General features: G+C 33.3%; 1 protein-coding gene across 1 annotated transcript in view; it reads left to right on the top strand.

Moving 5' to 3' along the window:
• LOC118189707 (heparan sulfate glucosamine 3-O-sulfotransferase 1-like) overlaps positions 1–17,688 on the top strand; it is a 147,355-nt gene that overhangs the window by 90,781 nt on the left and 38,886 nt on the right. Inside the window, exon 2 of the mRNA XM_085810058.1 lies at positions 5,708–5,967. Within this exon, the coding sequence (XP_085666184.1) occupies positions 5,724–5,967 (244 nt within the window). The 5' untranslated portion in view covers positions 5,708–5,723. The remainder of the gene's footprint in view (positions 1–5,707; positions 5,968–17,688) is intronic.

Genomic DNA, 17,688 nt, shown 5'->3' with positions numbered 1-17,688 from the left:
GCGGCTTCTTCTAAATGAAAACCACGTTTTCTAAAGCAGTTTCTAACTATGTTTTGGGAGACTGCTTCCCATGCGTTTACTGTAATATGCATAGCCTTTAGCAAAGATATCGGCTTAGTGATCGAAGTGAAATTCAGTTTTGTTTATCTTTTTTTGAATGACACCTTTTTTGTAATTACACTTCAAGGCTATTATAATAATGGCCTGGCCAATCGCTAAATGATAAAAGTCGCATTTTTAGGAAGAAACACTAATTTAATATTCTTCAGAGGGGTACCAGAGGGGTGTGCAGCACAGTTATCTGACAGTAAAGCTGTTTGTTTGGTTTTTCAGTTCTCTGTCCCATTTGAAAAGGAAATCTGTAAAAATATTGCTTGTCATCCATGAGTTCTTGTTATTGTGGTAAGTTAAAAGTAAATTCTTGACTCCTTTTAAACATCGAGGTTTCTACTCTTTCCAATAACCACTGGCGTCTTTTAATTATTGCATCCATAGTACACGTTAATAACACAGTAACTCGTTCTGTTAAGTTCTTAAAACCAGCTGTTGTTTCAGATTTAAACATTAATGTATGCTTTAGTAATGCTGTATAAAACAGACCAGTTTCATCTGTGTTTTGAATTTCATGTAGCTTGTATTCTTTTAGAAGCCTAGGTAAAAAAAAAGCCTAGGTAAAGTGTCTTTTTTCTATGTCTCAGCCGAATGATGATCTGCCCTTCTCTTGTCACCATGCATTTTCCGATACACAATATTATTTCTCTCTGTTTAATATCGGAATATTTTATTCTACTGCATTGTAAACGTGTACAGCATTCTGAAATAATATGACAAGAATGTATGTCAAAAAATGACACACACTTCTCTCATATTATTTATCGTATAAAGATTATTATTATTATTATTTTGAGTTTAAGTTAGCTTAAAGAATTTTAGCCCTAGCTCTGGTGATGACGAGAAGTTTCTTTCTATTGTTTCTTTCCATTTATTTTCTTTCTATTCTATTTCTTTCTTTCTTTCTATCATTTCTTTTCTAAGTTTCTTTCTACTTGAATTATTGTCTGTGTTTCTAATTTGCATCTTTTTATTTTTACCTTCAACATTTAACAATATTTAATAAGAAAATCTTTCTGCTTACCTTTCCATCATGAAATCCACAAGACACTTGGAATTTTGAGATGGTTTAACGTTGTGTTTATATGAAGATATGACTACGATTTAGAATTTAAAATAGAGATTTGTTTGCCAACTCTTGTTTCACTTTTCTAGCCTTAGGAAACATATTATAAGGCGGTTAAAACCATTTCACTCAGGCAAACTGAGAGTTTGAATACGAGAAGGATGGCTACAAGATACTTAATATAACCTCAAAACCCCTCTAGTACTTTTCCTGTACTTAAGTCATGTATCCATTTATCATCTGTATGTTCAGTCCTGTCATTCTGCTTTTTCTCATCCTACTTTTTCGACTTGAAGATAAATCGAGTAAAACAATATTAGCGTATTAAAAATTAAAATATATGTCTAAACAAACTGATAAAAGACTACATAAAAACATTAGAAGTTTCGGTAATAAAATACTTCCTTTCTCTCTCCGTTTTATATATAGTACGAGTAATTTCTTATCTTGTTATAGCGGGAATAGCATATAAAATGTTATTGAGGTAAACCTTTTGAAATATGCAAATTATTAAATTTTCTGAACATCTCTAGTCAGTATTTGTTTGAAATCTAAATTGTTTAATATAAATAGAGAAACAGAGTTTTGTATCTTGAAGATGATTTAGGTGTTAGGTTGCCAAACCTGAAACATGTCTTAATGTTATATCTGATGGGAAGTTTTATCTCCTTTGTTAATTTAAAATAAGTTTTGAGATAAACTCCCTGGAATACTCCAAATACAGACTTCACATTAATAATAATAATACTCGAAAATATACATCACTGTGCCCCAAGACTAAATTACATATATATATATATGTATATACAACTTTGCACATATATATGTATTTTTATTTATATTGCACATATGCACATATATATATATGTGTGTGTGTGTGTGTGTGTATGTATGTAGTATAAATATGTATATAATATAAAGTAAAAGTAAATTGGAGTCAAAACAAGGCAATTCCTCAGCATTTTTGCTGAGGAATTGCCTTGCTTTGACTCCAATTTACTTTCATTTACTTTTACTTTAGATGTTTTAAGTTTATTTTACTTCAATCCTTCAGCTATATCGCAGGACGGGTATAAAGAATTTGTTTTTCCTCTTATTAAGTTTCTTTATGTATTTATGTATATAATATATATATATATATATGTGTGTGTGTAGTATATATATGTATATAATATATATATATATATGTGTGTAGTATATATATGTATATAATATGTATATATATATTCCCGTTTTATGTACATGCATAGACACGAGGTTTACTGTTAAAAAATTTATATGAGAGTAGGTATGTCTTCTGAAAACATTTTAAACAAGAAGATGGGATATTTTTCGTGAAAATGTCAATTAATAATTAGCGAAATAAGATTTATTTTGACTTTTCCTGACTATTTCCTTGAGAGAGCGTTCGAACATATCTGTCTCAAAATTACTGTCCTTAGTATATATATTAAAATTACTAACTAAACTTTGCATGACTGAGTAAAAAGAACGAAGACTCATTTTCTCGAGCTCCCTAGCTTAAGCTGGGAAAGAAATGTCTCTAGGCAGAAACCATTTCCCTTCAGTGAGACGTGCAAACTAAATCCTCCATCCTTGCTGTGAAACGCAACTCTCCATGCGTCTCAAAATTTTCATTTTCCAAACGCATTGGCAGTTCCAATCATTACTTTCAATGTTGGAAGGTTCGAGAGTTCCTACAGTATTTCTGGAGCTATTCCGAAGAGCATCAAGAAGGAGCATCTGGCCAATCTCCCAGGCGCCAATCGATATTTGCATTCGCTTGCTTTCAATGTCCGAGGCGCTTTCTTGTTTTCTCGTAAAAAAGGAAGATCGTATCTTTTGGTTTCTTTACTTTGAGCTTTATTGATATAGCTGCCGTGTTCTTTAAATATAATTATTGAGTAAATGTCAGAGGAGTAAGGAATCGGTATCAGTGCATAGGAAAGGAAGCTGAAATGTATACAAACGTTTAAGCCTATGATTATAAAGTCTCACATGAGATTTGAAATATTAGTTGTTTAATTTAGGTAATTAACAGTTTTTACCTTTGAATTTTGCTTTAAAAAGAGGCAGAAATAATGTAATTTTAATAGTACATATAATTATTAAAAAGATTTCTAGTTATACAAAGAAACGTCCATCTTTAGGAATTTTGAAACCAGAAGCTCAAAAGACAAAGAAATTACAAGAAACTAAAACATATAAGAAAAGTATGCATAACAAATTTTTATTAAGGATAGTATATTATCGTCGATCACATTTCAGTCAGTTTCAGAGACATTAGAAGAGCTTCGATAGACAATCATTTTCGAATTGCTTACTGTGCTCAGAGAATAATACATAAATCGCTCAATAAATTGAAAATGCCAAAACCTACATATGGAATCAATCGTTAGCACGTGTGGGTGACAGATGCGGGATTAGACTTGTGTTTATTCATTAAACTCTGAAGAAGAAGATCAGAGAAACTCGATGTAACTTCTTGAGTATAAATATCTCTGTTTCGTTTCAAAACTAGATATTTCATAACGCGCAGCTTCCGTACATGTTAACAAGAATGTACATAATTATCATAGTTAAGTACTTCTGTAATTCTAAAAGCATTTATTCAAGCGCTTATATTAGCTTTCCGTATTACTAGGTTATCTTTGACTCAAATGAGAATGATTAATTACGAAAAACCTTTAATTTGACTTGAATACTAAGAAGTATTTTATAAAGCCTTAGTAATACCATTCAATAGGAATGCATCAGTGATAATGAAAGTGTTGAAACATTGTTCCTAAACAAAAGTGCAGTTGGTAACACTAAAATTTCTTCTATAGAGATAAAAGAAACACTGTGAGATGATTTGGATTATTGTTGCATAGTACAGATATTGATAGCAGTATTGTGTAATAATTCGGAATATTTCATCAGAAAATTACATGAACCTGAAGGTTTCAGAAACTAAAGAGGGTAAATCAAGATGATGAGCTACCATTTGAGCAATTTTTAGAGATTTTTCCAAATGTTGCACATTTTTTGTACATGATATTTTATACTTTGACTGCATATATTATAAGAAATTTTATGATTAGATTTATGGTATTTATTATTAGATTTACCATTTTAACTAAGGTAACCGAAATGAAAGAGAAACACAAAATGGTAGGAGAGAAAACGTTTGCATATTTTCTGCTTGAAAAACACTAGTACGTTAACTATTTCAATATTAATTTAATAGGAAAATGCATTCTCTTTCTTCAACTAAATATTGCGAAATTTTAGAGTAGTATTTATTTAATTTTTTTGTAGCTTTAAACTCTCTATAATAATGTTTTATGTGCCGTGCTGAAATAAATTTACTGCATTTTCACAATTGCTTTAAGAAATACATTTCAGTAGAAGAAAACAGTCAAGAAACATATGTATTGAACAATATTACTTAAATTGTATATATTTAAAGATGCAACGAAATATTTCGGAAACTAAACTATTTTGCAGAAGATCTTAGATTTTCGTCATGAAATTTCATATGCAACTTCATACTTAGCCATCATGCTCTCTATAAAGACGCAAATTTTTTTATGGTGAAATAAAAATCCAATTTCTTTTCGCAGTGTTGCAGAGTTTTGCGCAAACGTGATTAAATAATTTTTCATTCTTTAATAATCTCTTTGAGAAGTGTTTCGATTGACAAATGCTAATTAAGATTTCTTAAAGGGATACTAAATTGGAAAGACATTTTTTGCGCACTCAAGCTGCAAATGAAATACACGTGTTTGAAATAAGGGAATGCAGTGTGAATTCTTGTTTTTATTACTATTGTTCTTAAGAATGTGAATCAAATTGCATTTAGGCATTAGGATTTTTCTCTGCAGTTCTTGTATTCGTTTGAGCATGACAGCTCTCATTATACTTATATAAGCATAACGAGTGTTGTCATTCTAAAAGAAGTACGGGAACATTCCCTTGCAGCCTTACGTAATGCAATGTAGCCCATGTCGCATGCCGTGTTCTAAAAGTGACACTATGAAACTTCAAATAATAAGAATATAGTACGCTAAATTTTAATTGAGGATTTCTTGGATGTATTATTTGAAGTATTGTTTCTAAATCAGGAGGAAGGTAAGATTTGCTGCTCTATATCTCTCAAGTACTTGAAACAATAATTATATTACGAAATTTGCTGTTATGCAGAGTGCATGTTGCATCTCATCCAGTTTTAGATAACAGTATTCAAAAATTGAATGACCCTATGCGCATTTATGTTTCCAATAAGTACCCTGAAAAGTTGGTGATCTGATTTCCTGTCATATAAATTGTTTCTGTCAAACATTAAACATGTAGAATAGAAACAAACCTTAGAAGCAAGCAATTAAAATCGGTTAGAGAGACCTTGACAATAATTAGTCATTGATCCTATTTGAGCGTTTAAAATTTAAATAAACTCTAATTATGTTTTTATATATAAGTATATAAAGCGTTTTGTTTGCGACAGCACAAAAACGTTTTTCGATTAACAAATTCTATGTTTCTTTGCAGGTGGGTAAAGCAAAGCATGACCTCAAAAAGAGAGGTGCCTTGTCCACCTTACTGTCTTGCAGTTCACACTTGGGGAATTATTAACAAGGACCCGCAACTAAAGCGCAGTTGTCACCTTTCGAAAGGACGGTTGTATAGTATTTGCCTTCTTGCCTTTTTGACATCATTCTTCCTAGCTCTTCACATTGTATTTCTTGGATATCCGAGAACACCACTTGTTTGCTTTGAATCCTATCGAAGCAATGGTTTTAATGCTGAAGGTAAGTAAATTTTATAAATAAATTTCCAAAATTTTAAGAATCTTTTCATGAAAATTCAGTCTTTTGCAGGCAGTTTTGCGTTACTGTTGCTGTAAGAAGTTTATTGAAGGAACGTGCGAATATATATATATAAACAAAAGTTTAGAAATTTCAAATGAAGATTAAAAATTAATAACATCGTGCTGTATGCTGCTAAATTAATTAAATAGCCGAGCGTTAATAATTAAAACAATAAAGGGGCAAGTACATACATCAAAACTGAAACAAAAAAACAACTTAATAAAATAACATATTTAAACTGATATAACAAACTATTGAAAATTTTTGGCCTTTTGAAGGAGCAACCGAAGAATTTTCAAGAGTCATGTCTCTGAATTATATCTGGATGATTATAAATTCTTGAAATAATTTTAAAAATGCAAAAGAAAATGCCAGATAAAATTTAATCAATAAAAAATTAGATTAATTAAATCAAAATTGTTAATTAAAGGTTTTTGAAAGTGTAATAAAGTATAAAATAATTTTTTATTTCAATTAATCATCAAAGTATAATCTGCTCCGACGTGACCCTAAAACAAAAAATACTATAAACTAACCAGTATAAAATAAAATAAGAGAAATAAGCAATAAAGAACCAGAGAAACAATTTCGTGGAGAAAGCAGTAAAGTAAATATTTAAATAAATTTTGAACTAAAGAAAATGCAAAATTACTAATAAAGGTTGCAGATCAAGAGCAACTGTTACAAATCAAAAGTAAATGCATTTTAAAGTGAGAATTTTGAGAAAAATAATTTATTTTAGAAGGAAATTTACTTGAAATAAAATAAATAGGGTTTAATGTTAATTTATGTATAAAAGTTTTCAAACTGAGGAAAAAGCGAAGAAACCGTAAAAAAAAATTGTTTTTCTCGAGACTTTTGAGAATGAAGTTTTGAAGTGTCAAGTTGAGTGGTAAGAAAGAATTTTGATTAAACGGAAATAATAAAAATGTAAAAATTGAAATGAATTGTGTATTTGTAGCCTATAAAATTGAAAAATGAAAATGCTGTAAATAGTAAACGTCGTGAGAGAATTCTAAAATTTAATTACAGAAATGACAGGTTAAGAATGAAGAATAAAATTTCTTAAATGGGAGCAATAAATTACAAAAAATTACTTTTAAAATTCAAAACGATTTTAAGAAAAAAAAAAGGTTTGTAATTTGCGGTTATGAAAAATGCATAATCTCATAAAACATAAAATGACTTTGCTTTAATGCAGATACATTTGATGATACTTTGAGAAGTGACTTTATATTATGAAATTTATTATTTAGAAATCCTGTAATTAATACCTTTTAATATTTTATACATGTAATGTCTGGGATTATTGTTCAAAAATTTTCTTTTAATGGCAGCATCAATAATATCCTTAGGCTTCACTACTGTTTAAAAACTGTATGAAATTTTGAAGTGTTTTTTAATTCCTAAATTAATGTTTACCTGGGATCTAAAATTACAAACGTCAATTCACTAAAATTTATTTGATTTCTCTATTAATGTAATTTATCTCTGGCAAGATACATTACATTCCTTATGTCATTATCCTTGCTCAGTCGGGGTTGAAAATTTAAAATTGTGTTGTTGCCATTTTAGTGCCAACATGATAGCAATAATCTTTTATAGGAATGTAGTTGAATTATCGCTACATGATCTTTAGAAACCCTGAGTGTTTATAGAAAGCTGTAATGTTTGTATTGACGCAGGCATTTTCAAGCTATCTTTGTCTGTTTTAACGTAGTTACGCTCAAGTGAAATAAAAATGAGAGACTAAAAAGCAATGGATTCTTTTATCTTACCAATGTCTTATTATTATGTATTAGAATTAACTCTGTTGAGAAAACTGAAAAGTCTGCTTAAATTTCCGAATCTTTTTTTCAGTCCCGGAATTAATTCTTCCTTTAATTTTTCAAGCAAATGTTCCGTTTCTTTATGCTACTTAAATCAGCTTTGCTTTCGTGTTAACTATGTTAAAAGCTCTGCGATTTCCGCAAGCCTTAACAAAAGGTTATTTTTCTCGCTGTCTTTCGAAGTGAAAAGTTCTTCAAATTAAATTTTTTTAAGTACCTGTCTGCAGTTTGTTAATCTAAAAATAAAGAAGTGTAATGTTTAGAGTATATGTATTATACTAAATAGCTCTCTTCCTTGCATCTAAACTTTGTGTTTTTTTATATTAACCAGTAAACCAGTGTCTTTCGAAAACGAGAAAAACTCGTGAAGATCTTGTACACATTGGTCAAGACATTCATTCGATTATTGTCTTCAAGGAAATTAAAGACAGATTTCCCCATGATGATGGGATTTTTATGCATTGCTTTCAAGTACCTCGCGATACTGGCGTAGCAAATTGCAGCAAATGTATTTACTCTAGAGAACTGATTGATAAAAGCTCTTTTTTGTGTGATAAACGTCTGTGCATGCACATGCTTTAATATTATTTGCAAATTTTAGAATACTAAAAGTCTTAAATAATCGTACATTTAACCACTTTGTATTTGGAATTATTTCTCCATTATGAGGAGCTGGTACGCTGGTATGCTCAATCCTATTTAGGTTCTGTAATATCCTACAAATCACCAAGTTTCACAATCAGTTATCGAAATTAGATTTTTTTTCTTACTTAGCAATATATGATTTGTATGCAGACATTTGACAGGAATTATTTTAATTTTCAGCATATATTGAATCCGTTATTGTATTTTCTGTCGTAAAAACTTTTCACAGTTTTGTACGAGCAGACTGGTTGTAATGTGCATCTGTCACATTAGTTGCTTGAGTGATCAGCCTGAAATTTTCATCACTAAATTCTGCATAAATATATTTGGGACATTTATTATTTTCATTCAAGTTAAATTCTCGGTGGGGGTAAATCTTTCATAACCGTTTGAATCATATTCAGGCAAGTTTTACACCTTTTAAAGTCTAACTAGAACCCCATCTCCTTCAGAAAATTCCTTACTAAAATCACTTATGCCTTAGTCCATGTGTCACGAATAGCAGTTTTTTTTTGTCTCACCATTAATGTTAACATTTAACTTTATGCGTATAAAATATGATAGTTGGTGTCTAGCGTTACAGCTGTTTTTATACAGTTTAAACAGTCTAACGAATAACTTCCCGCTGTTCGTACAATAAGTGGAGCAATCATATGTGGATGATAATGATGATAACCTTCCCGCATATCGGTTTCATCGTTATCATCCACTTATGGTTGCTAAGGAAACCTGGGGATGGGCATTATTGGTTCAGAAGGCAATGGGAAACAAAGGTACATATAAAAAGCACACATTTGGAAAAATTTGTACAGTTTATTTGTACAGTTTATTTGTACAAGGGGGGGGAATTAACATTCACCTGATTATACTATAAAGTTTGACTTCTGTAGGTACCATTAACTAAATCCAAACTCTAACAGACTGGTAGCCAATTATCGCTGAATCTTAATGAAACGAAAGTGACTTGAGAAGTTAGAAACCTTTTTATTAAATCAGAACTTTGTATGTTAATGCACCACTTGTGCCGATGGAACTTAAAGAAATAGAAAATTCAAATTTCAAATTAAATTTACGTCTAGTAGCCAAGGGCTACACAAAAGATTTAACGCGAAGTTGGTTCAAAATATCTTATCGGCGTAACAATTTAAATGCCGACAACCATAATGCAAAGCCGATTAATACAATTTTATCTGAGCTAGCAAAAACCTATTAACGTGACCTTGAGGGACAGAATACGCTCTGAATGAAACTCTCAAAACCTCCTTTAAAATTATCTCTTTCTACCTCATTTATGTTCTTGTGGGGAAACGGAAACGATAAGTGACAGTAAAGATCCAAAGTGTAAAATAACTAGTTAGTGAAAAAACAGTAATAACCCTACAGTTTTCCCCAACAGAATTCAAGTAATCTCAACGAAGGTCTTTAACGACCTTTATAAGGTTTTAAATTGTAAACCTAAAGAGAGCCAAATTTTACAATCAAAGGCTTACAAACTAAGTACGTTTCAGACGATTTATTGCAGGATGTATTTTCTTGAACAGCTCGACATTTCTAAACATGACTCTTCTGTCCTTCCAGGTATCTAGAAGGAAAAATACACTAATGCTTGTGAAACTTGCTGCACCATGAATGAATTATGCAAATTAAACCAAACTTACAGGAAATGTAAAGTGAGGTAAGACATACAAACGATTAGAATTACAAAGCGATTGTGCATGCATGGAATGAGAACCGGCCGTTTTTTTCCATGTATATTGTAAAGTTGCGTTGAAATCTGTTTATCGTCCTCTGTCGGTGGTGACCGTTTTAGTGGTCACATGGCTGTGACGGATCTACAGCGTCCTCTAGTGCGTTAGCACAACGTTGGAGCACGGCTACAGGTGTTCTATTGTCTAGCTCCACGGCTCGTCGCCTGAAACTCAGACGCCTTTGACTTCATTGGGCGCGGCAACACTGTGCTTGGCGTTACAGAGGCAAACGTCTTCTCCCACAGTGTGTTATGCAGCATCGTACTGCACGAACGGCTGGCATCATGATGTGGGGAACTATTGGCTATAATTGTCAATCCCATCTAGTGCAGATTGCGGGTAACCTCAACAGTGATCACTACATAAGGGAAGTTGTGGAATAGGAAGTCCTCCATCGTTCTTCGACGCATACCGGGCGCTGTATTTCAGTAGGATAATGCCTGTGCACGTGTTTATCAGACTGCGCAAGCCTTCTTTAAGGCACAACAGGCTTCGCTTCTTCCATGGTCTGCTTGTTCCTGGGATATGTCGCCTATTGAGTAGGTTTAGACCTTCATCGGTTGGCTACTCGCTCGTACAGCTTGTGGGGCACGCACTAAGACTGAGCTTTAGCGTCCAGCCATATGGAATGCCATTCCCTAGGATTACATTCAGAATCTATATAATTCAATGTCACGGCATGTACAGGCTGTCATCGCTCAGTGTGATGGACGCACAAAGTACTGTTTAACCAACGTTCGTTTCGTTATTTTGTCTTGTAAATGTTATCGTTTATTTGTACAAGTATCAATAATATGTGGAAAACATTTCATTCATTTCCGACAATTCCTTCATGGTGTTGCATTTTTTACAAACATTAGTGCAGTTTAGCACAAATCATTAAATATTTATTTCCATTACAATTTTTAGTCTAAGCTTTTCTTCTAGCATTTAATTCTCCCACATGTTCTCCAGCAAAAGTACACTTAAGAGTAAGAACGCGCAACATTGTATCTGTATTTCAACACTACCACCTGACCGAAATCGTATAGTTTAAATAGTTTAATAACTTAAACACACTAGACCGTAAAGAACAAATTAAATTGCAAAACTTTTGCTAATGTGTAAGAAAAATAGTTTATTAAGCTTTAATGTAATCTCGAAAGGCTAACTTTTAATTACTTTTTTTTAACTTTTTTAAAATTTTAATTTTAATTTGCGAAAACCTAACTAATTTAATTTTCATACTGCTAGCTTTAACTCATTTTATCATAACATGCTAGCTTTAACTCATTTTATCATAACATGCTAGCTTGTACTTAAATACCTCATACAAGCATCATAAATTCAGCTTTTAAAAGCATACAAGAAATTACTTTTGCGTTTAACACATATTTAACAGAAAACGTGTATGTTTACAAAACTAATTTATCCAACATACTTCATGAAACATTTGCAATTCATTCACATTGGAAAGTTACTCACTTTCCACTTTACATCAAAACCTACAGAAACTGCTTAAAATTATTCTACAATTACACCAAATATCTTGTAAACGACCTCTTGGGCAAAGTGAAAATCTCAATTTGGTACTAACTTAGAATCATTGAGATAAATGCATAATTAATTGAAAAGCTTCATACAATATACAAAAATTTAAATGTCCTCGCTTAATGCAAAAAAACTTAAACAGCAATTGTTGCACGTTTGACATAAATTAAACAATGAATACTTGAAGAAAACAAATTTCACTTACCTTTTGTTTCCCTTGATAGTAGTCACACATCCGCTTGGTCATGTAGTCACTCCAGGAGGGATATGTAGCAGCTTGGTAGATCTTCACTTGCCAACGAGGCATCTGTATGCCTTCCGCATGCTCTGGCGTTTCGCATTTCTGTGGATACTCCCTAGTAAATGTTTATTTTCTAACCTGCTGGGGAAATACTGCAAATGCCGGCCGTTTTGCTACAGCTGTCCTCTATGCTGGGAACCTCCGTTAATTTTCCTCGAATTTCACCAGTTGGACTTGTTGCTGTGTCGTCGGAAGTCCTCCTTTGAAACGTTCTCCCTTGCACTGAGGCATCGTCCATCGGGTACTTTACGCGTAAAGTCCGGGTTAGATAACAGTGCTTTTTTTGGCACCTGATTTGCCGTGCTTTATTTTTCCATTGATCTCTGCTACCTACTCGATTGTTCCCATGATCTGCTGGATCCTTGTAGCTTTCCATTTTTCTTGGAACTCTTACTTGTCTGGACCTGGCCTTTTCATCTGCCTTTCGCTATTTTCGGCCTGTTTTCCTTTTCTTTCTGAGCCTTATATTCTCGATGTCGGTAAGATTTCTATCTTCTTTAAAGTTGGCTCTTCATTTCTTCCCAAAGGTATTTCCTGAAAAATACACTACTCGATATTGAAAATGCAACACCAAGAAGGAGTGGCCCGAAAATTATGCAAATTTCAGAGTAGACGCGCGTCACCGAGTTATGCTAATGATGTGGAATGCGCAGCTCTATAGCGCACGTTGAAGAAGCTATAAGGAAAGGAACCTGCAGAATGTTCAATTTTCGTGCCGTTATCTCTGCTATGGAAATCATCGTAGACAATTTGTTCTTGTCTGAGAGGCCGCGTGTAATAGCAAAGAAAGCAAGGCCGTCATCAACGGAATCAGTTCCGCCAGATAGAAGATTTTACGAGTGGCTTGGTGATCAGACTCAAAAGAGCAGGTTTTGGCGAAGATGTTTAGAACAATGAATGTGGCAAGTTCGAGGAATGGAATGTGGCAAGCCAGAGTGACGTCAGCAATGGTGGATCAACGCATCCACGGACAGGCGGTGTTGCACCCGCAACCTACTTCTGCCTTCATTCTGCAGCATGTTCAAGACATCCTGGATGTTCCCATATCGACCAGAACCATTTGCTGTTTATTGGTGGCTAGTGGCCTGCGCTCGTGGTCTCCGTTAAGAATACTGCTCTTGACCCTACATCATAGATGCCAATGTCTCCAGTGCTGCCGGACTCGAGCGATGTACAGACGGAATGACCCAAGAGAAATTTAACATCTTTGCAGGAAAGGCAAAGAAGCACAAGCTTTAAATTTCTGCAAATAAAACAAATGCCTTAATCATTGGAAGGAAAAGCCCGCTACGAATGAAGCCGTCCCTTAGACTTGAAGGGGCTTGTATTAAATGCGTTAAGAGTTAAAATATCTAAGAGTGATCATCGATTCCAAGCTGTCGTGGTTATCGCATCTAAAACACGTGAAACAACGAATTACTGCATTGACTAATAGCATGAGAATGTTTACCTCACTACGATGGGGAATTCCAGGCAAGCTTCTTATACACGACTGTGGCCAAAAGGATCGTCTTATATGGAGCGGAGATCTGGGGTACACATGTCAAACACACATGAGACGTATGCTTAATTCTATCCAGCGACAGCAACTCTTTATGGTCTGCAGGGCATATCGCACATCTCCGACGGCGGCACTGCAAGTAATAGCGGGAACGCCTCCTCTTGACTTAGTCACAGAGCGAGAAGCTACGATAGTGAAGGTGTCCCGACTTGGAATCACAGTTAATGTATGAAGACAAGAATACGTCAATTCAGATTACGAACATCATAGCCCAAAAGATCTCTGCCATCCAACGGCAAATAACCTAGAGAAACATATCTCACTTATGAAACCAAATGACCTCAATAGTGCACGTGGAATATATACAGACGGTTCTAAATACCTGGAGGAAACAGGCAGTGGTCTCTGCTATATCGAAAACAGTAGAGTTACTTACCAGTGGCAAAGGAAACTGGGTACTTTTAACTCCGTTTTTCAGGCAGAGTTGCTAGCGACTAGAGCAGCCATAATTTATTTCTCGGAAGCGCGTCTGGCATCTAATCACATCTATACGGACTCAGCTTCAAGTTTAACTGTAATAGCAAGGACTGCTTCACGCAGTCCATTAGTGAATAATATTAGACATCTGCTGCTACAAGTATTCCACTCAAGCAATAGGCCTCATCTGCACTGGATCCCCGCACACATGTTGGGATATATGGCAATGAAATGGCTGACCATATTGCCAAAGAAGCAGCATGTTCTACTACACTCCCAGAAATACCGGCTCTCAAACCAGTCTCTTTTCTCAAGCAACAAACTATGTCTCAACTTATGACTAAATGGCAAGACAAGTGGAACAGAAGCGCCAAAGGACGAAGAGTATATAAGTACGTCCTTAGGGTCTCACTGGACAGACATATTCCGCCTTACTATACCACTCACTTTTTGACAGGCCACGGCCCCTTTCCTTCTTATCTCTACCGCTTTAAGATTAGAGATAAGGCATCTTGTGAATGTGGTGAAGACCACAGGCAGCCGAGTGTTAATAATAAGTCCATGTGGTACAAGAGCCTCCATTATAATAAATATGCAACCACCCGGCTCAAAAACATTATTGACTGGTGTGCAGATAAATACTCTTAGCATAGGCAAGCAATCTTAGCGTAATCAGTTCATTAAGGGAGTACTGTAAATGAATATGAAGAATACTCCATTTATAATTGTACGAAGATTATAGAAAATTAGAATGCTCCATGCCTATGGCAGTAGATTTGTACTGTGCTCTGGTACAATACACAGCATAATGTATTTGCAATTGAACGTGCCTTGTAATATATCAGTAATTGTACTATATATAGGTAATTATATTTTGGAAATCGTACATTAGTATTGATATTTGTAAGGCTCTTTTAACATTTTAGCTATTGTATAAGTAATTATTTAGTAGTTTTTTTCATTAATCCGAGGTTGCGTTATAAGGTACAATAACTGTTTAAGTATTAGCAATTGTATAATTGCATAATGTACTGGACTTGTTATAATTGTATAATGTACTGAATTATGTAGGATGGAATATGTATTTGTGTTTCAATTTATACCAAAAAAAAAGTGGTAACTGAACAAAATATTAGTATGTAATAAGGATCGTATCTATTTAAGTTATACGCTGATGAAATATTGTGCGTAGTAATTGTATAATGTAATAGCGATTATAATATATACTAGATATTGTAAGATGCAATTATATTATAAATGTACTTGGAAGTTTGTTTTTGGTTTTGCTTTTATTATGCGCAGTAATATTATAAAGTACTACATACTGTAAGGTAAATTTGCATGTATGTAATGTATCAGTGCTTGAAACAGGTTTTAGTATTTACCTAAGAAGGCAAAAAAGTACTCGTTAAGAAGTACACACTGTACTTGTACCTGCTCTATAAGGCATTTCTATGTAAAACTACTTGTGAATAAGTAGATTGATAATACATTGTACTTGTACGCGCTGTATAATGCATTTTTGTAATAATATGGTACAAGTTATTGGTCAATCAAGTATTGGTAAATGTTATGGTGTATAGATATAAAGTGCAGGTATTGGAAGCATAACAGTAGTTTCATAAGATGTAATAATTTTTTATAATGTTTTAAACTCAATTATGTTTTAGTACTTATTTAAGAATGTATTAGCATTTATTCAAGAATGTGCTGTGTATTTGTATTATGTAATTGTTTCACATATCTGAATCTATATTTTATATTTGTATTATGTATTAGTAAGCATGCATGTATTATGCACGATGGGTAAGAGATTCGACTTCCTAAGAAACGCAGTGCTTTAATATCTTCAAGGACCTTAAACTGCTAAGTTGGTAACCAATTCTGTATGGATTATGCTATACTCTGGGACGGAAGCCAACTCAGCGGATTTCAGTACTCGAGAATCTGCTACAGTGTTCCTATCAAGACATTCGGCCTGTCTTTTTCTTAATGCGAGATTATTCGTCTAGTTATCTGCTAACAGCTACACTTACAACGAGCTGCTCTTTTTGTCATAGCAATTTGCATTTTGTGAATAAAGTAACATCTCAAGGAAAGGAACTATTAAAGATAGATTAGCTAAAATTGTAAGCTCTTATTTAAAATTAAACTAAAGCCTTAAATTATCATCTACCTTTATGCAGTACCTTTTAATTGATATTTTATTAAATTTCTTTTAATTTATATGTATCATTGCGTTGATTTATAAGTTAGAGACTTGATAAAACACAACTTTTATCAGGATGTTAAATCATTCATTAGGCATTTATTCGGGTATTTTTTCTTAACTATTGTGTATATCAATTCATCAATCTTTGAGAGAAAATTTGTCATAATTTAAGTAGCATAATGAAGTTTATTTCTAAACAGAAGATCGTGTAAAATTCTATGATATCTAATTGCATTTTATAAGGCAATGCCTTTGATTTTGTGAGAGGCAGCATGCACTCGTACCTTCGTTTGTGCTGATGCAAATTAATTGGCCGATTTAAGGTATGTTGAAGGGAAAATTTAAATTCTAATTGCTGAAGAGAAAGCCAAAGCTGTAGCTAATGCAAATTAGCTACATTAGCCTGGTGCAAACCGGATGAAATAAAAGCAGCTGTCAGTTTCAGTTGTGTAATACGGATAACCCGTTGCTACATAATCAATCATGGAAGTAAGCCAAATCGAAGAGACTCTGCTGTAATATTCTATTCTCTGTAAATATTCTATTTTTGGTAGGGAAGTTATTGCCGAGCTTATTAATCAGAGGCTCAGTTGCAAAATTCAAACCAGAGTTATGACACTGCTAAATGAGCCCATGGATAATCTCTACCCTAACCAAGCTTGCTTTATTTAAGGACTTGATTGAATTAGATCCATATCAAAATTTGAAAAATTGTTCAGAATTCGAATGTCCTTTATGCAGCTGTTTCCCGTAAGTCAAAATAACAGAGATGTTATTTTGTGCAACATATATCGGGCAAGAAAATGTGATATGTGGTTGCCTCACGAATTTGAAATTTTGTTTGTTTCTCTGACTTTATAAAAAGAATTACTTTGTCTTTTTTCCGCTTCTGATAAGGTGCCTCAACACTGGGAAAGAGTTATTAATCTCTTAACTAGATATTAACTCTTAATTAGATATAATCTCTTAACTCGATTTCTAATATGTTCTGCGCTGAATATATAAAACTGAAAAACATTTTTGACGTATTATGGTTATTAATAAAAGAATTGTTCATATATGACAAATGCAGGAGTTTGATTAAATGACTGAGGTTGAAAGAAGCCCAGGAAATAATTTTTATAATGAAAGTTTGTAGATTTCTGATTTACTTTGCACTATGTATCATGTTTCATCTACATTTCCTTTGAGTTCCTGTAGGACCTTAAGGATCTACTATTGTAAAGGAAAAACCGAAAAAAATGCAGTAAATTTCAAATTTATTACACTTTTATTAAAAGTTGTCACTTAACCTAAGATATCGTAGTCGAAAAGCCTATTTGAATTGATTCATTTTTAAACTGGAACTATGGATTTGCGATGAAACTTCAAGAGGTACTTAATAAGGCAATGCTTCTGAAACAGTCTGTTTACTACAA

This window comes from Stegodyphus dumicola, chromosome X2 (genome assembly GCF_044657685.1).
Source record: "Stegodyphus dumicola isolate Sdum_Otavi_A_Nest chromosome X2, ASM4465768v1".
Lineage (NCBI taxonomy): Eukaryota > Metazoa > Arthropoda > Arachnida > Araneae > Eresidae > Stegodyphus > Stegodyphus dumicola.
The sequence above is the reverse complement of the archived record's forward strand: the minus strand, read 5'-3'. Positions and strand labels throughout refer to the sequence as shown.